The sequence below is a fragment of the Pseudorasbora parva genome, chromosome 9, assembly GCF_024679245.1.
Source record: "Pseudorasbora parva isolate DD20220531a chromosome 9, ASM2467924v1, whole genome shotgun sequence".
Taxonomy (NCBI): Eukaryota; Metazoa; Chordata; class Actinopteri; order Cypriniformes; family Gobionidae; genus Pseudorasbora; species Pseudorasbora parva.
In genome coordinates, this window is record NC_090180.1 from 17615710 (window position 1) to 17636649 (window position 20940).

At 37.3% G+C, this 20940-nt stretch overlaps 2 protein-coding genes across 3 annotated transcripts in view; both read right to left on the reverse strand.

Moving 5' to 3' along the window:
* The window catches only part of sgip1b (SH3GL interacting endocytic adaptor 1b), a 31717-nt gene extending 28441 nt beyond the window's left edge, over positions 1 to 3276 (reverse strand). The window contains exon 1 of the mRNA XM_067454192.1: positions 3005 to 3276. Within this exon, the coding sequence (XP_067310293.1) occupies positions 3005 to 3014 (10 nt within the window). The 5' untranslated portion in view covers positions 3015 to 3276. The remainder of the gene's footprint in view (positions 1 to 3004) is intronic.
* A 10002-nt stretch (positions 3277 to 13278) lies between these two features.
* The window catches only part of pde4bb (phosphodiesterase 4B, cAMP-specific b), a 78056-nt gene continuing 70394 nt past the window's right edge, over positions 13279 to 20940 (reverse strand). For both annotated transcript variants that reach the window (XM_067454198.1, XM_067454200.1), the window contains 9 exons: positions 19536 to 19629; positions 18085 to 18269; positions 17896 to 17994; positions 17508 to 17672; positions 17060 to 17159; positions 16741 to 16895; positions 15840 to 15962; positions 15565 to 15747; positions 13279 to 14832 (listed from right to left, as the gene is read on the reverse strand). In XM_067454198.1, the coding sequence (XP_067310299.1) occupies positions 14539 to 14832; positions 15565 to 15747; positions 15840 to 15962; positions 16741 to 16895; positions 17060 to 17159; positions 17508 to 17672; positions 17896 to 17994; positions 18085 to 18269; positions 19536 to 19629 (1398 nt within the window). In that variant the 3' untranslated portion in view covers positions 13279 to 14538. The remainder of the gene's footprint in view (positions 14833 to 15564; positions 15748 to 15839; positions 15963 to 16740; positions 16896 to 17059; positions 17160 to 17507; positions 17673 to 17895; positions 17995 to 18084; positions 18270 to 19535; positions 19630 to 20940) is intronic.

Genomic DNA, 20940 nt, shown 5'->3' on the forward strand with positions numbered 1-20940 from the left:
CCTCCCGTGTAGTTCCGGGCTGATTTCTCACCTTTCTTAGGTTCATCAGACCCCACGAGGTGAGATCTTGCATGGAGCTCTAGTCCGAGGGAGATCGACAGTCATGTTTAGCTTCTTCCATTTTCTAAGGATTGCTCCAACAGTGGACCTTTTTTCACCAAGCTGCTTGGCAATTTCCCCGTAGTCCTTTCCAGCCTTGTGGAGGTGTACAATTTTGTCTCTAATGTCTTTGGACAGCTCTTTGGTCTTGGCCATGTAAGTAGTTGGATTTTTACTGATTGTATGGGGTGGACAGGTGTCTTTATGGGGTGTGGTTTATGAGGACATGATTTGGTTTATAGACTATTGTATGCGACTAGACCTTAGCAGTAGCAAGCAAAACAGTTTTGCACATCAGACTATTGTTATACATAGAACAACAATGCAGTAGTGCATTTGAATGACGAAGCACGCTTTGTGAGAACATCCCCTAGGTTTATGTTTGGGGTGGTTCAATAAACAAACTGACACCTATATTGGTCAGCTAAACAAATGTATTTAAACACACACCATAGATCGCATGCTCCATTGATAAATTAACTATATATGATAGTGTTGTTTACTGATGTTTACTTACGCGACGATAGCCAACAACACAGACATTTGAAGCCGCTTTACTCACCGCCTGCTTCCAAAGCAGGACTGTTAACTTTTATCGTTGGGACCGCTCCATCAAAAACACCCTTCTATGGTTACATTGATTTGGTGAACTCCTGTGACAGCAGTGAGATCAGCGTTTATAGGCGTGCATTTGCTCTCTCTCTCTGGTCGCTTGTTTAGGATGGAAATCTATGGAAGCCCGTTTCCGCCACAGTTGAGTAAAAACATATGATTCTTTAAGCCAAAATAATGAGAAACTTTCTCGAAATAATGACTTAACATCTCGAAATAATGAGAAAGTTTCTCGAAATATTGACTTAACATCTCGAAATAATGAGAAACTGTCATTATTACGACGTATTATGCGCTTGGGTCACGCTATAGGACGCCGGTGTTGCTGATGCTGATTCATGCAAATGAAATTAGGATTTACTAAATCAAAATTATAACATGCTGCTCATTAATCTGCCGCGACCCAACACAGGATGTATTGTGAACACATTAAGGAGTATTTTAACTGTGAGATGTTAAGTCAATATTTAGAGAAAGTTTCTCATTATTACGAGATGCTAAGTCAATATTTCGACAAAGTTTTGTGGCGGAAACGGGCTTCCATAGGAATCCAAGTCTTTAACATTGTAAAGAGCTCAGTATGCATGAAACAGCATTTAACCCCCCCGCCCCCCGCCCCCTCCCTTTAAAAAATGATATATTGTGATTTCTGGATTTTTTTTAAAGATTATGTCTCTCACAGTGGACATGCATATACGATGACAATTTCAGACCCCTCCATGATTTCCAAGTGGGAGAACTTACAAAATAGCAGGGTGTTCAAATACTTATTTTCCTCACTGTATGCGTTTTAGTTTAGAGGTGTTAATAAAGTACCTCTTTGTTACAGTTGTAGTTTGTATTCAACACATGTACAATATTGCACAGTTTGTTCTGCTAAATAAACCATGACAGGATGATATCATTGATAGGCAACGGGCGGACGCGGCCAGTATCCTGCTTAAAAATGCTTATTTCTCTGGATTTAAACATTCTTGGAAACATTTGGGATAATGTAAGTACACAATTCATCTTAATATAAAACATTGTTCTAGTGGTTTTTGGATATTTTAATCCAGAAATCTTACATATTGTGCCTTTAACTCAAGAACCACTGTGACAACTGAGTCAATAAAATTTAATCTGTCCAATCTGTAAACAAATAATTAAATATTTCTAACCAGCAAGCACCTGCTGGCAATGATCCCGAGGTGAATGGTTTGGCTCACAACATGTTCATCTCAAACAAACCAAATCAGAGAAAATAATATATATATATCAGTCAGTATTTTTTTTATGTTTTGTCTCTTATGCTCTGAAAGGCTGCCTTTATTTAATAAAAAATACAGTAGAATTCTGAAATATAATTACAATTTAAATTTCTATTTGAATATATTTTAAAATGACATTTATTCCTGTGATCAAAGCTGTATTTTTAGCATCATTACTCCATTCAGAGTCACATAATCCTTCAGAAATCATTCTAACATTATCAATGTTGAACAGTTGTGCTGCTTAATATTTTTTGTGGAAACCATGACACTTTTCCCCCCTTTGTTAAGAATTTTTGATGAATAGAAAGTTCAGAAGTACAGAATTTTTTTTTGTTTTTTCTGTAATAATATAATAGTTTTTACTTTTGATCAATTTAATGCATCATTGATTCATAAAAGCATAACTGCTTTAAAAAAAATACTGACCCTAAATAAAAGTAAATGGTGTATATTGTGCTTTTGTGGTGCTTTTGTGTTCTTTCTGAAGTTTGAAAGCTTCAGTCCCCATTCTTTGTAACTGTATGGGAAAGAATGACCTGCCATTCTTCAAAATTCCCTTTTGTGTTTACCCAGAAGAAAGAAAATCATACAGGTTTGGAACTACATAATGACTATCAAGAGTTTATATTTTTTTGATGAACTATCCCTTTAAAATTAGGAAATAAATCATGACCTATAGGACCGTGAGGGTGGGACTGTAGACCACAGAGCAAAGACACACAAACATCCTGATGGCAATTTTTTATATGGGAGCTACATATTCTTGTGCACTGGACCACATGTGTAAGCCTGGCTCCTAAAATGTAACCTAAATTTAAATTTGCCATAATGATGTCTGTGTGTGTCACGGTGCAAATACACATGCTCACTGGCCATACAACGTGAGACACATAATCCTTCACCTCCTTCAAGGAGACAGGCACCAAAGCAAGCATGTGCTGCATTTGGATGCCATGTACAGTCGGCTAGAGAATATTACCAAGCTAATAAATAATGTCAACAGACAGCAATGAATTTAAGGGCCCAAAGTGGATTTTTACCTTGCATCATGGTTGCAGCACTTCATTCCTCGGTTTCACGCAAGCAAACAAACTGACATGAGATATAGCAGTGATCCGGTAACCGGTCGTTAAAGGAAAGGCTCATACTGCCCAGCCCCTCACGTCTTCGTCTCTCGGATTTCCCGGTAACCGGTGGGTTAGGCCCCGGGCACCGCCGCATCAGCAGCATCCACGCACGCCATCATCACAGAGGGGATGCTGAGGACAGCCGATGAACGGAGAACGAGAGTGTGGGAGGGTCGCGTAATTACGAACCGTACTATGGCGGAGGCTTTACTCGTGAATATTAATAAGGTCATGACGACGTAGCTTGGCAACCTGCCTGGAACGTCCTGTCACGTAACTCATTAATATTCATGAGCAAAACCTTACAATTCGTTGGTTCGTACATTTAATAGCGTTCTACGCCAGTCTGTTAGCAAATCAGTTAGGCCTGCGTCACGTTGCGTAATTAATATTCATGACCTAAGCCAAGCCGTAGTAGGACTCGTAGTCTCGTACATTCACAGGAGGAATAATAAGGGGGCAAACGGACTCAAGAGCAGGAAAGGACTGTCTGTCTGATCCTTGGCCTGATCCCGAGAACGATATACATACGATAGAGCGCCGCCTGCTGGTGGAACAAAAGTCTGAGGCCACTAGGCTGCCTACTATTTACTAAATACTTGCGCATTTTCCCTATTTAATAGATTCACATGAAAAGTATTCATTATCAATGGCTTTGACAGTCTCCGCTTAAAGGGATAGGGATAGAAGGAGAAGTTCACTTCTTTTTCTTTTCCGTGTTTCATGTACAACTCTTATTATTTCACTATGGCAAGGTTATTTACATTTTTCATTCTAGGGCACCTTTAACGTTGTTTCAAACCTGTATGAGTTTCTTCTGTTGAACACAAAAATATATATATTTTGAAGAATGTAGGTAATTAAAACAGTTGACGGTAGCAGTTTAAACTGAATTGAAATTATTATGAATTCGTAGTAGGAAAAAAAAACCCTCAAACGTCACCGTCAACATTCTTCAAAATATCTTATTTTGTGTTAAACAGAAGAAGGAAACTCATACAGGTTTGGAAACAACTTGAGGGTGAGTATAGTGATGACAAAATTCTTTGGGTGAGGATAACTTTAACAGACTCACAACCGCGAGGATGGTTCTGATCTCAGTAGAAAATTCTACAGACACAGTTTAAACTTATTCCCAGACTAAAATGCGTGTTTGAGCTGTTTTAACTGAAAGCAACTGGCACTGACATATCTTAAAATATGTTTTTTTTTTCTAAGGCATATTTATAAAAGATACTTTAATGTACTAATTGAAATAAGGGCAAATACTGGCTTAATCTAAACCCTGTCTGTGAAACAAAGTCAAAAAGTCACAATCTTTTTAGAATGTTAAAAAAATATTAGCATAGGCTATATGGGCTGATACGGCTGATATATCAGCCGTGAAAGGGCCCGTTTTTCATGTCATGTCGTTTTCCTTGTTTGTACCTTTTATAGCTACTCCCAGCGTCTTAATTGAATATTCTTCGTCTTTGTGCATGCTGACCAGCAAACATAACAAATATAGTGAATAGAGATTGATCTGTGAAAATTAAAGTTAATACAACAACACGCATCAATAAATCTGTTTTGCTGGTACTGTAGTGTACAATACTGTATAAAGCCACTAGGGGTCAGCAAGCCAACACAGATTTTCAGACGGTAAAAAGAGACGGCAAAAGGCCACTGAAATCTTTAAATCTTGTCAACAACTACTGGAATCTCTCGTCTGAGATGTTCTGAAAACAAGTAGGTCATGAGTCATAACTCATTTGACAGTAATTACACCAACAACTCAGGTTGGGTTAACAGGCTAGTAAACATAGACACACACTACTCGCATATTGCAGAGAATAATAAAGTCCCACGTTTGATATACAGTCGTCTATGTATTGTAAACCCCACCTTTAAAAAATAAACAATGACATTTAATTCTACATAAAACATTTAAATGTAATAAAACATACACAATAAAATAAATAAATGATAGTTTCATAAATATTAACAGTGCTAGGCAGTGGGTAGATTACTTACAAATTGGTAGTCCATTATTATACATACAAATTACATTATAAAAATGTAAGTGAGTAATCTATTAATTTAGATTACATTACACATTTTAGGTAATATAATCGGACTACTTTTGATTACTTTTGACCTAAAATATTGTTTTGAATGTACCTTTTATGTAATCTTGTACCATAATGATAAACACAAAGCGAAAGAATAATCATTAAAACTTTTTTTTTTCAAAAACTGTTAAAATCTATTAAACATTGCATTATGGGTTTCCCTAACTAGGTTGTAGTAACCCTAACTACATTTATGGAAGTTAATACTTTAAAAAGTTAAATTATAACAAATAAATATTTTTTTTAATGAAAACAATAAAAACATTTTTTTGGCTGCGCAGACTGTGTAGTTGCCTATTGGCCGTTTCCATAAAACTTTTGAGAAATGATTTAATAAAAAAAATTATACCAAAGAAAGTGGCAATTACTGCCATTTAGTGAATATTAAGTAATCATATAATAAATAAAAAAGTAATTATATTCTGATTACAACAAGTATTTAAAAAAGTAATAGCTAGAATCTAACTACAAGTATTTAATTTTTGGAATCTGATTACATAGAATGTAATGTTTAATAGGCTAGATAAAATTGTTAGTGGCAGAACATAATAAGCTTTTATTATGGATGTTTGTTTAGCAGTTTAGCACAGTCTAAATGTGTAAGACATCATTTATTTACTGTTTAACGTTTGTGTTTGTGGTGCTGTGTGAGAGTGAAGATTAGATGTGATCATCAGATTACCTTCCAAGAGACTGATATTCTAGAATAATTTCTTAAACTTCCGATGTATTTCAGGCTACTTGCACACGCGCGCGCACACACACACACAGATCTGATCTCACCATCATCGAGTCTGTTTACATGTAGAAACAGAAAAGGCTGAGACAGACTACTACTAGAAGAAACTGACCTGTAAAACATTTTATAGGCACTTGTGTAAAAATGCCAGGAAGTCAGTAAGGTTTCAAATAATTAACTAAATCAAATCAATATTTGGTGTGTCCACCCTTTGCGTTTGTTTTTTTGTTTGTATACTGCAGTACAATTATTACAATTACAATTATTACAATTATTATACAATTAAATTAAGAAATACATTAAATCAGCAATAGATGTTTGTAAAAAAGTTTTAATACAAAAATATTAATAAATCATTAATTAATACATTTTTTTTTTAAAGTATTTGTTTAATTAAAGGTGCCCTAGAATGAATTTTTTTTTATTAAAGGTGGGGTAAGTGCTATCTGGTAACTGTTGTTGATATTTGAAATCACCAAAACAAACACGCCCCTACCCCCAAAAAGGGTCTCGGCCCTATATTGATAGCTCCGCCCCACACATACGTAACCCAGGCAACGCCTATGGCAGAATCTGTGTTACTAATCCAGGTTGAATATTCAATGAAAAAGTCACCCCTTCCATCACAAAAACACAAACCATTCTCATGAACAACTCGATAGAACACCAGCCGACAGTCCAGCTAACGACATATTACAATTATGAACGGATGGGTTATATAGATGAAAAGAGGAAACAAACATATTAGGAGTATAGTATCTTACTTGTCTGACACATTTTGTGAGCTGATGCTTGAAGCACACAGTGAGGAGATTTAGATGCTCCATACGGTGTGGAAATGAACGGGTCTTTATCAAATGGATAAACAAGCGAACGTGACACACCAGCATATTCAAGCAAAAGATTGGACATGTTTGGATAAAACACCGGTTGTGTTCTTTTCACTGGAAAGCTCTTTCTGGGGGGGTTAAATGACTGGAAAATGACTGGGTTTAAATGTGGCAACCGCACGAACGCGAGCTCTTTCTGGCGCAAGGATGATCTGAAAACACCAATAAACAAGTAAGCAATCTCCATTTTATCAATCTCCATTTGAGATGTTTTGCTTACAGTGTCATTCAGTCGGTCTGTGTTCTGTCAGCGTCAGGACGGTCAGGACTCACGAGCCGCTTTACTGAACTGCTGTGAGCTGTGAGCGGCTGAAATAAGCCAATCAGAGCAGAGCAGTGGAGTTCAGCAAGGATTTATTATGGAAGCAAAAAAGACTTAATAATTCACGCAAAAAACACAATGCAAATGTGTAGCCAATTTCACATGCATGAAAACAAATTTAAATGCACAAAAAACTATTCACTTGCGCAAAATAAAATTATATATTCATAAAATACATTTCACAAATGCAAAACAAAATTGGTAGATTTACAGCTGTGCACAAAAACTTTCAAATGTTTAAAATTTACAAGTTTGTCCTTGAATGTGAATGTGCAAAATGCCATTCGGATATAAATCGTCTTGGATTTGTGTGTATGTAATTTTGAGACTTTCCTGGCAGCGCTCTCCTCCCACCCCGATCAGTTGTATTCTTTAGCCAGATTTAGGCTGCTCAATCGGCCAATCGAAATCACGTGAGGGTGGGCTTACTCATATGGGTTTACCTGTTGTTACATCATCAGCTTTCGACCACAGTTCGTCATGGGGCTACGCAGAGGTATTCAATTTGATCTGTTAATTTCTGCTTAATGAAACTATGAAGTTAGAGATCAGTTGTAGGTAGAGATAGTAAATATTAACAGTTTTGTGATGAAGATATTTTGCAATTTGCAACAGTATACAGTGTTAAATTATTACACACTTATTGTTCCCCTGTATGTTTTAGGATTACACACCTTTGTCACTTTACACACCATAATCGTCTATTTATATACACCATCTCTCATCATTTAACCATTGTTGTGCTTTCTGTAGAGTTTATGAATCTAAAATCCTAACATTGAATGGTATGCACATGAATAATTTGTTACTAAGTAAACATAATCAGTCCCTCAAGGATTTCGCGGGCCTTTTTTGTGATTGTTTTTCGGCTTTTGTTTTTCTAGGTTAAAACGGCAAAGGTAGATAAATTTTTACGTAAAGTGCTCATATTATAGCCTAACACCCTAGATCCACATGAAGATATTTGGTCTGGAAACTCACCATTGACAGGGCTCAATCTGAGGGGCGGGATAAACGGTTGTCTTTCAAACTCCCTCTGCACGCGATAGAATAGCGCTACAACCAACCAGAGCAACGAAGGTGAAGCAGAGCTAGTTGACAGATTAAACATTCACCGTATCCGGTCGGCTAAACTCCGAACACATCTTCCCTTCTTAAGAATGACAGTGCCGTTCTTTGTTCTTTTCTCAGAGAAAAGCTTGACTCCTCCAGAGTCGCGGTCAAAGCTGATTCGATAGACCGCCATTCGCCAGTTTCTGTGTTTACTAGAAGCACACAAGTGCAACTCGGCCGTCATTATGTTAAGCCCCGCCCATCGACTCTATACACGATGTGATTGGCCCGGCAAGAGTTTGCTGTTTACAGCTTAGAAGTGTATTGAGAGACGACACTCGTGGCAGATTAGATTTGCTGCCGCTAGGGTGGGTCTAGATTTCTAGGCTACTCATATTATGCTTTTTTTTTTCCTTTTCCTTGTTCTTTATTGTGTTATAATATCTTTTTTTGTTTATGTTATAGGTTTACAAAGTGAAAAAGCCCAAAGTGCACCCCAAAGAGACTTACCATGTCCCACGGAAAACACTGTTCACTATCTGCTCTATTGTAGTCCAGCCTTTACTTCAGAGACAAATGTACTCACTTTGTAACACACATTATAATGCACATGAATAGTTTTTGTGCATGTAAATTTGGTTTCATGCATGTGAAATTGGCTACACATGTGAAGAATGTTTGACGTTTGTGTTTGTGGTGCTGGGTGAGAGTGAAGATTAGATGTGATCAACAGATTACCTTCCAAAGAGACTGATATTTCCTACTAAAACACCACACAGCAAAATATATACATAACTGCCGTAAAAGCATTTATTTATTTTTATTTCGTTTTTTGGGGGTTGTTGAGACACCCATCCATATAATTGAATTCCGGTGTTCAAATCACTTCAATAGCCACAGGTGTAAAAAAAAAATCAAGCCCCAAGGCATGCAGACGCTTCTAAAAACATTTATTAAAGATTGGGTCGCTCTCAGGAACTCAGTGAATTCAATTCTTCATGGTATGGGTTTTCCATGGCTGAGCAGCTGCAAGCTTAACATCAAGTCCAATGCAAAGCGTTGCATGCAGTGGTGTAAAGCGGCGTGCCTCTGGACTCTAGAGCAGTGGAGACGTGTTCTCTGGAGTGATGAATCACGCTTCTCTGTCTGGCAATCCGATGGACGAGTCTGGGTTGCCAGTTGCTATGAGAATGGTACTTGCCTGACTGCATTGTGCCAAGTGATACATTTGGTGGAGGGGGGATTATGGTGTGGGGTTGTTTTTCAGGGTTTGGGCTTGGCCCCTTAGTGAAAGGAACTCTTAATGCTTCAGAATACCATGACATTGGTAGACAAGTTCATGCTCCCAACTTTGTGTTCCAACATGACTACGCACCAGTGCACAAAGCAAGGTCCAAGCTAGGTTCTCAGGAATTGTCTCCCTCTCTGTCAACAACATTGTTTTATTCCCCTTGAATGAATTCTGTGAAACCATGATCAGATATTCAACATGGCCCTCATCTTGAGTGCATGATAAACAATCCTGCTATCAGGAAATTTGCTCTTTTCTGTAAATGGAAAGTGATCAGACTGGTTTTCACCATGTAGAAGCTTGATTACTTCCTCCTCTGGAACTCAGGGCCCTAAGAAAATCCTCAAGTGGCCCACATGTATTGAGTTTCCACATGCGGCTCACTGGAACAACAAGCACTTTGACGTCAAACACTGCAAGGTTATGTGTGGCTTGTGTCCCAAGCTTTCATAGCTACCGACATGGCAGCGATGGAAAAAGTTAACCCAAGTGTCACGGGAGTTTGGGTAAAAAGTGACTACCCTAAATAGCATCATCCCCATATGCTCTGATAACTCTGAAAACCCCGTCCTCTTGTCTTTAAAAACAAAACAAAAACAAAATTGATTCAACCAACTACAAACAACACTATGTCAGAACATATATTTCAGTAAACTGCTTTATATTTACCAAACTAGATTTTTAGCTGTGCAAAACTTTCCCTCCACACTTTATTATCACAACTTAAATAAATGCATGGTTGCAAATTCCAATTAATGATTTAATTAAGTCTTTATGAGTTCTGGTGACACAATATGCAATCATTACATCAACTTTGTGTGTAATAATAAAAAAATAAAAAAATTGTAGTAGCTTTGCCTTTGTCTAGTAACTATAATGGTCTTGATAACTTAAAACAAATTGGGCAGTGGATTTCTAGTTCCCAGGATGGTTTACATAAGACTGGGTAAGGCCGGTTCACACCAAGGATGATAACTACAATGATACGATAAAGATATAGTTCTAAAAAGTTGTGAATTGTAACCGTCCACCGCTCACCCCTCCTTTTCATGCACATAGAGAAGCTACAGTGGCTGACACAGGACAACAATTTTGTCATCTGAGACAGAAGAGAGTAGCTCTCTGTAGAGCAGTTTCTCCATTAAGGTTTGTCCATAAGGGTTACTGTAGAAACATGTAGGTAGACTCGGTACAAAATGTGACTTCACTGTAACGGGACACACGGTGCGTGTAGATAGAAATGCCTCATTCTAAGGTAATAAAAACAAAACAGTTAATTATGTAAGGTCTTACTGTAAACATAGTTATGTATATTATATTGCATTTCTGTCAATAGATCCTTCTAAATATTCCACTGTTATGTTTGACATTTTAAAACGTTTCTGATGTGCTGAATTTTTTGGGGTTAGATGAGATTATTTACCACCACTCAGTAATGCTGAAATGATTTGGAACTAGTCATTTGTTTTTTGCTTTTTAAACAATTCACTACAAATGAAGTTCCTCTTAGTCAGTGTAGTTTGTTGGTTGAACATAATTTCATTAGAAGTTGTCATAACTAAAAAGCATTAATGCTATACCTGTTGCACTTGTTGCTGTTATTGAGCCAAAGCATTTGTTTTTTAGAGTGCATGATGCTAATGTGGTGTGTAAGGTTGCGGTATAGCTATGTGGTTGTTTAAAGTCTCTTTAATATTCTGGTGATTATATCCCTATAGACACAATTTAAGCATGAGGGGTTTGTTTCATTTGAATCAAATTTCTAGGGTGGAATCTATGAGATGCTTTATAACAACTTCAGATTCAATCAGTGCAAACACAGCGTTCGCTACACAAAGTTTAGAGTGCTGAAGCTGATCATCAACTTTACTGGTAAACTTTAGCATAAATGTTGATCAGTGAAACCAGTCTTGCTGAGCAAGATGCGCTTCAGTTGGTTCTAGGTGGTGGCAGATGTCACGTCTGCATGATCTCTACTCTGATATGTGGAGAATAAGTACTTTGTTTCATTCTGTTTTTAGTGTTTTATGTCGGTGTGATCAGCGGAAATAGCTAACCAGAGTATGAGCTGTGGTGGTTTAATTATTCCACACGTTTTCATGTATGTATTTAATAAATGCAATTACATTTAATAAATGAAATTAAAGATTAAATATTTTTATAATAATCTTTTAGTGTGCCATAATTGCAAGGGCAATATTTTGATAGATTTGTTCTAAAAAGTTTTTACAATACTGCCATATTTGAATTAACACATACATTAACAAAAATCCACATTTATTTCCAAAATGATATATTAATTTAGCTGTATTGCTAAAAGTACCACATTTTCCATAACAACAGAAAAATGTACCGGGATAACTTGGCTTTTCTTGACTCCCCTGCTTCACAGCAAAGTAATGATATGCTAAAGCCTGCCCCCGCATTAACGTGATTGGTTACAAGGTAGTTTGTGACGGAACAGCCGGATCTCACGAAAAATGCATATAAATAGTACGAGTGTGCAATGTCGTGGAATGTATACGCCAAAACTCCTTTTGGCGTGCATATGATACTCTGTTTTTCACGTGCATATGATACGCACTTTATGGCGTATTATACATACGAACCCCCCACCCCACTACCCTAAACCTACCCAAGAGAGCGTGTCATACGCCATAAAGAGCGTATCATATGCACGCGAAAAACAGCGTATCATATGCACGCCAAAAGGGAGTTTTGGCGTATACATTCCACGACATTGCACACTTTTACTATTTATACGCATTTATGTGTTTTTGAGACTGGTCTTTTCCAATTTTGGTGTCAGCCATTTTGAATTTTGTGTGCTATATTTTATAAATACATTACACTATGAAAATGTATCTTCAGCACCATGCCCTTACAGTACTCAAAATGTTTTGGGTCAGCGTTACCTTGTGGTCAAAAGTTATAACGAAACAATTTAACTTTTGATTACATTAACTTATTGTAAGGAAACAATGGTCCTAATAGATTCCTTGAGTCATGTCAAAAACATAGATTGGCCTACCAATGTTGCCATAGTTAGACAAAGTTCCTGTCTGCCATTTTGTTTTTCTTTATAAACCTACTTTTTCAAACTCCTCCTAGACCGCTTGTATGATATGACAATTGTGTTGTTTGTGCTTGGCCCCAATAATTGGTGCTTGCAGCAGTATATTTTTTTCTTGTAGCTATATTATATGGCTTATATTATGTGCAGGACTGTTACTATGACAATTTTAACCTGTTGGTTCAAGTTCAATTCTATACTGTCTGGCTCTATAGATAGACATGCAAAAAAATTACAGCACTTACAGACCAAAAACATTTCTTTAATCTCTCTCTTTTTTGACAAATAAGAAATTGTGCAACACAACTTTAACAGAGGTTTAAAATAATAATATAATAATAATAATAAATATAATAATAGAAATAACAGTGATTCCACCAGTGAAATCAGTTGATCTTTGTGTGCATGTGTTTATAGTCTGCTTCACAATGATAAACATGAGTAAAAAAAGACAAGTTATAGCTTCATACTGTAACTGTTATTTGAATTTGGACAATTTATGTCAGTTGCAAGGGCAAAATGTAGTCATGCTTCCATGAATAAGACTCCTCTATTAATTTACAAAAAAGAGGAAAAAAGCTAATAGTATACATCTTGTTAGGAACAACAGATACTTGGTGATTTTAACTAAAGGCTAATCTCAGTCAGAATGACGTGTGTTCACCACATCCGTTCCTGACCAGTAAGCAGATTGTTTGACATCAGTGATTGTGTAATTGAGGTTTATTGTTGACTTTGTTCCACGAATATTAACAGCTTAGATTCTGAGAAATTAAACATATAAAGAGAAATGAATTGAGATTCAGATTGGGTTGAAATTTTTTATGTAAAATCTGGAATCTCTTTTGTTCCTTTGACATAAAAGTATCTTAGTGACATTTACAGACACAAAGAGGTAATTTTTTTAATATATAGTACATAAAAACAGTTATAAACTGGTTTAATGTCGCTATTATTGGGATGTTTGTTTCCCATATTAAAGTGGTTTTAAAGGAATGATCTGGGTTCAATACTAGTGCAGCTCAAACGACAGCATCTTTGGGATAATGTCAGTTACCAAAGAAAAAAATCATTTTGACTCATCCATCAGTTTCAAAAAAAGTAAAAATCAATAAATAGTTCATTATTGTTCTTATAATGGCTCTTACAATGGAAGTAATAGAAGTCAAATATATAAAATTTTCCCCTGTGGTAAGCAACATAAACCTCACTAATACTCGAATGAGCTTAAATTATATCCACCCCAGGATATTCCTTAAGAGTAACCACTAAAATGCTAGACTCTTTGGATCCTGTTTTTAGTTAATTTGACATAAAACATTAGTTGTACCAGAGGAATCGCTTTATAAGAACGCCTTTTAAAATAAAAACATGTTTTTTACAAAGTACAAAGATAACTTTTTATAACTTAAATAAAGTTAAAGTATGCTGGCACAAAACTTGATTATTCAGTTGTCTAAATTTTAGGAAGACTGCATTCCCAATACACAACTGGGAATTACATGATTTTTCTTTCAGCATGACAACATACCTCACTTTTGACATTTTCAAAAGTGTAGTTGGACGTGACACCAAAAAAGTACAAAAAAGTAGTCCCTTTTGTCGTGTCTGTTTTTGTGTTGTTTTTTACAAAAAAGTGACTTTGATGTTGTAGTACAAACCCCTCTTAAAAGAAGGTCAGCATTTCTGCTTCACAGAAACCCACTCCATTCGGAGATTAAGAAAATCCAGTTTATGGCACTTTCGGTATGGCTGTCCATCCACATCTGCCAATGTCCAACTTGACTGGATTCTGTGAAAACCATATTGTGTAGGATGTTCGCTCGCTCCCCTTTAAGGCTCTGTAACAACGCCAGAGTCCCAAGACACAGTGGTCCTCTGTGGGATTCTCAGGTAACAGGAGAAAAACGTTCCTCCACTTAATCTGTAATCAAATAAGGCCAACATAAAAGCCATTGTAGTGAGGTGCTACGTCTCAGCAGATGAAGGAGAACGTGTCACAATCTCTACACCATCTGTCTCTAAGAGGTTTTCTGTATCCTGCTTGGCTTCTTCTTCAACCTCAACCTCCAACTCGAACTGAAACTTATCTCCACCGTCAGTTCCTGTTTCGAAAAAGGGCGGGGAGGGACTCTGTGGTATCATGCTGTGGTACCAGTTCCTGTTCTCTTCTAAAGTGTCCAAGATATCCTGTGCATCTGGATGCACCAAGTCAGCCCAAGTCTCCCATAGTGGGTGCACGATGTAGTCAATGAAACCAACCTAAAAGGAAAACAAACACATGATAAGTCCCTTCTAGAAATGCCCTGACTTGAACAATCTCGAAAGAAGTGCACTTAATTGTATTGAATGCCCACTTGAAGTGTTCAGTACTTTGAATCTTCAATGTATATAGGAACAAAAACTATCTGCAGATAATAATGAAATAAATGGACATTACATGTTCTTAACACACTTAAGTACACTTTTAAAAGGCCACTTTTTAATGCCAAATGAAGTAATTTAATTTGTAATTTGTATTTTAAAAATTAAATATAGTAATATTTTGTCATGCTTTAAAAAACACATGCACATTTTTATCAGTAGTGTTATTTCATTTTAAATTTACAGGTAATATATTTTAAATATACTGAATTGCAAATCTGTAATATATATATTTCAACTTTCAATAGAAATTACAAAGTGTATATACAGTATTTTATAGACAATAGTAATTATGAAAGAACTTAGGCCTATAAAAATGTAGTAATACTGGGTGAAAAGTGGGTCAAAAATCTAATTCACTAATTGAATAGAATATAAATTTAAACTAATACATTTTCAATTAATTGTAAATAACATTCAGTTAAAGGTTTGAAAAACATTACATTTAGTTAATGTAGTATATTGTTTTAAAGTATGTTATTTCCATAATAAGTGCTCTTATTAAAAGTATGCTAAAGTGCACTTCTTTTTCCGAATGACTTGGAGGCGATGGATTCTTTGGATGCCCACCTGAGACTTCTCCACTGAAGCAGTGTGTTTGTCACACATCGGGCTGATCTCCATGCCTCGCTCTCTCTCTCGGTCACCCTGGTGGAAAAACTCTTCCATAATGCGGTCCGTCCATTGCCGGTACAGATCTAATGGCTTGGTGGGATTGCTGAGATCGGCACAGTGAACCATATTTCGTAAGACCTGTGGACATAGTGAGACAGAACGTTGAATGATATTGAGGAAGTAGTGCAGAAACGAATGTTGTTGTTGAGGACACATAAGCCAAGACTCACCTGTATCCTGTCTGTATAGTTGTCAAGCAACAACACTCCTGAACTAGTCACCTTCTTTGTCTCAACCATTGTCTTTAAGTCAGCCAGTAAGCTCATGTGCTTGGACATGTCTGTCGCTAGTACCTATTGAGAGAGATGGAGACTTAATTAGGAGAATTACAAGTGTTCAACATAATTTTGCAGCCCAAATTCCAATTTAAATAGGAATCTGTGCGGGTGAGAGTTTTGTGTGAGAGTGAAATACTGGAATTAAAGTTAAAGTGGCAGATTTACTAAATTAGTGTGCTAGCACAATTCCCCAAATAAATGGCAATGGGAGTGGAAAGTTCAGCACGTGATCTACTGATGAAAAGCAAATACAAATAACAAAAACGCAGCCGGATCATTTCCATAATGACCTACACAATCTACCAAGAGCAGCGCAAATTAGTGTAAATGATAATTGACTAGCATAAACCTTAGTAAATCACCTTGCGTGATTCATTTAAATACTCACTTTCTGTAAATTTTGCGTCTGAAAGGGAAACTCCTACAAATACATATGCAATAAGGTCAGCTGCAAAGACAACACTGTCCATGCCTTTTCAGCGCAATTTTTTCACAGTTTGTCTTTAGTAAATCCTGACAGTAGTTTTTTAACGGCAAAAGAGGGTTTGTGTTGGCGCAAGCTGTTAGTAAATCTATTATGTTTGGTAAGTCTTTAAATCAAGGTCCTATTAGTTAAAATTAGCTAATGCCCTAATTAACAAAAAAAGCACGTTCAAGCTCAAATACTTGCTTTTAAAATAAATGTAACCTATAGGGAATTTTCTGTTTAAAATTTTGTCCAAATTTTCTTTAATGAGGCCACACCTTCAAAATGTATCAGTGTAAAATGTGACAGAGTACAAATTCTGCCTACCACGTCAATGACCATTTTCCTGAGAGACTGTCGCTGTTTCTTGGAGAGGTTTTGGAAGATATCACAGTTTTCCCCTTGCAAGAGCTTGAAACCAACCGCTAGGTGATGGTTCTCGAGAACAGACTCATCATTGTACATGAGGGCCAGCTCGGAGTCTGCAGTAAAGAGAGGTATGGTGTTTATGAGAGACATGAAACAGTCATAACATTGAGGCTTTGTTCTTCCATATGGTTTGAGTTTCAATAACTGCGGCAGTTTGGATCCATAAGCATGCAGTTTTCAATATGTAAAGGGAGGCGTAGATAAAACACACACTCACTGGTATTAATTAGGAACTGGTTTGAGACCCCTGGGTGGTCCACGTCATGGATGGCTGCTGCAAAGATAGCGGCCAGGATCTCCAGGTCTGTAAAGACTGCCTGTGAATAATAACAGCGAAAGGATTGTGTTACACAACGCGGATCAACTTTCCTCAGTGCATTGAACTTTGTCAGGTACTGTATGTTGCACAGTTTAAGCATTGTAACTCTGCAAATTGAAACAGATTCAGCTTTGACTGTGTTTGCTGACCTTTAATAAAAGAAAATATTTTGCTAGATAAAAGACTTTTATTTTTGCACTAAGAGAAGACAAAGCGAAAACCAGCTGCAGACAAAACATGCAGGCCGTTTAGAGATTAGAGGGTTCACACGTGAGGAAGATTAAAGACAAGTCAGTTCAAAGGGCTCAGAAACAGCTACGACTGGCTACATATACGAGCTTCTTACATCCAGTGCAGGTGTGGACAGCAGGATGTGTGTGGACTGGGCCACATCAGCCGCGTGTAGACTGTTGTGATAGGCCACATCTGCATGGTAGTGGTCTTCAAGAGTCATCATGTATGTCACAAAGGTGTCCACTGGGATCTTAAATGTCTTCATTAAATCTCTCTCCTAAAGAAAAGAAAAAACATGCTTTAGATGTTAAGGTGAGGATGGCTCTTCAGGCCTAGCAAGGCCAGAAGCCTCCAAAGCGTGGTATAAACTGTTGCAAATTACAAAGTTCTTTACAACTCGATGCTCTCAAAATCCACCGTTTGTGATCAAAGTGCTTTAGTTGCATGTATTTAAAAAAAAAACGTATATTGAAATATATGAGCTTTTATTATGTACTAACCTGAAAGATGGCATACATGATGCAGGTTAGAGGCCGTTGGTGAGAGTGCTCTGCGACTTTGAAGATGTTCAGACCCCACTTGTTGATGTTCTCCAGGTCCTACAAAAAGGCAAGAGATAATCAGTCCAGTTACGGTATAAACGTGGCAAAATTTCCCTGCAACAGTTGGTCTGTTACATACAACTATACCTTAGAGAGCAAGTCCTCCAAATCTGTTTTTACGCCAAACCGAGCCGTACTGGTGCTGCTGGACAGACCAGGGCCATGCGTGACCTTCCTCACTCCGCTGATCTGAGTCATGAGCTGCTGCTGCCTCCTCTTCCTCTCCCGCGATTTCGAAGTGGGCGAAGGGATCTCCAGTTCATTCTGTTTATCTACAGGGGGAAGAGGTTTCGGCCTGTTACTCATGAGATTGTTCATTTCAGCACTCGCATACTCAATTCACAACAGCAGCCATGAGTTTTCAAGTTGCCAAAACAGTTTAAACCGTTGATGTAACAGCTTAGTGTTTGGTTTAATTGTTGATGCTGGTATGTTAAGTGAATTACACTTTCATATTAGAGCTAATTTAGCTTGTGTTTATGGTGAAATTAAGTTGTACAAATCTAAAAAGGTTTGAAACAAACCATAAATATTTGAGGAAAACTAACACATTTTCTAATAAAAAGTACTTTTGGCCCATATGTTGTAAAGTATAGTTGTGTCTAATGTTATTTCTAGGTCTTTTAAGAGAAAACATCTGAGACAAAGAGAAATCTCTTGACGTCCCATGCGGTCAGAACCACTTATTCTTTCTTCTATTTCTAAACATCCCTTGTTTCTCAGCCAGGAGAGCTTGAGCTGTGTGTGAGCTCTGTACCACTGAATATTAAGAGCGTTTGTCTGAAAATCTCCCTGCGGATGACTCTCCTGTTGATGAGTAAGTGTGTAGGCTGTGAGGCTCTGAACGGCAGGGTTAGGGGAGTACAGTGACCCTGTGGCATCTGAAGCAGACTACAGTTTCAGCCCTCCTTTCTCTCACACACTCTCTCACGCTGCGTAGATGCCAGACCAGATCAGACTGGTTTGAAAAACAGAGGTGCAGGCCTCCTCTCGCTAGCTATCAGTGTTTTCATGGAGAAGCGAGATGGCTTCTTTATCCACAATCTTTTATCTCTGTTACCATCTGAGATATGGCTTTCACCAAATTTCTCATGATGTTTGGGTTTCTCAGTTTAGCCCACTTGTCTGAAACTCTGCATATTTTGAGTTTGCAGAGGAGAGTGGCGCGAAAGAGAAATGGTTGTTGAATAAAGTCATTATTTTAGTTTGCGCACAAAAAGTTTTCCCGTCACTTTATAACATTAAAGTTGAACCACTTTATAGTGGACTATTTTAACAATGTTTTTACTACTTTTATGTCCCTTGAAAATGGTCATTGTGTTGCTGTCTATGTGGGGTCAGAAAGCTCTTGGATTTCATCAAAAATATCTTAATTTGTGTTCCGAAGATGAATGAAGGTCTTACTGGTTTGGAACGACATGAGGGTTAGGGTTAGCGAGATGACAGAAATTTCATTTTGGGGTGAACTATACCTTTAATCTCTCTTCTCTCCATGGTATCGCATTTTATAAGATGATGAAAAGAATACTCAGACTCACCTAAGAATGTGTTGGAGATGAACTCAGACACCTGGTTTCCAGAACGACTCATCTCAGACATATGTGTCAGTTCCCGATTCAACATCCTCTTGAACTAAAACAAAAAACAAGACAAGTCTTATTAAATGTATACATTATAAATATTTCTGGACTTCTTATTCTATGAATTGCCAAACGAGCAATGCAAGAAACTCCAACATCCAAATGAAACAACCAATGCATGGCAAACACCGTGCGTTGGTTAATAACCCACAAACACACCTTGATGTAACCCCAGGACACTGAAAGCAGGTAGTTGACTTCAGGCATGATGGAGTCTTCAGTTCGTAGCCTAAATCCTGAACTCCTTTCTTCATTTGAGTTATACAAACTCTTCTCAGCTCAAACAAAAGCCCAGAGTCTCTCCTGATCTCATCCCTCTGTATTCTGTTTCACATCCTAGCCAGGTTCCCATAAACAGCAACAACGAGGAGAAATCCAGACAGAATTCCATGAGACCTGCTGCATCTGCCGTACTGTGTTTTCAACACTAAGTCTTGTTTCTCTCTCGGTTATTTTCCATCTCGATTTCACCCTCTCTCTCTCTCGCTCTCTCTCTCTCTCTCTCTCTCTCTCTCTCTCTCTCTCTCTCTCTCTCTCTCTCTCTCTCTCTCTCTCTCCCTCCCTCACTCTCTCTCTCTCTCTCTCTCTCTCTCTCTCTCTCTCTCTCTCTCGTCTTTACACTACACATCCTTTGCCGCAGGAAAGAGGGATGCATGCACATAAACACACAAATCCCACAATGCTCTGATTTTAACTCGCAAGACTAACAATGTTGCTTTTCAATTTGTACGTGCATATTTTTATGCAATATCCATGCATGGCACATACATTATCTTTGGTCTCTAGTAATTTCTTAACTAATCATATCAAAGAAAACTCTAACAACATCAGAGCCGAGTGATTACATGAACCTAAACCCAAACCTCCTCCACAGAAATATAGTACATACTCAACTTGCACACAAATACTAAGATTTAATCAGTATCTCACATCCTTCTCATGTAATAACAAATGACACATCAGCTGTATTCCCGCAATATATTGTTTTGTACCGGGAAGTTTCAAACATTTTTTATTGTATATTGTTCTGTACTGGGAAGTTTTCTCATTTAAAACTGGGACGTTTTAAACATAACAGCCTATGAAGTTAACAACTTCCCAAGGAATTAAAAATTGCTACAGTGTATATCTTGCAAGTTGCTTCGGATAAAAGCATCTGTTAAACACATAAATGTAAGTACACTTCAGCTGATGTTATAAAAGAACTAGACACTGTTGTACCGAGATAAACAAGTATACATTTTCTACTAGTCTACAGTATACTACATGTAAAAAAAATTGGTAGCACTTTATTTTACAGTCC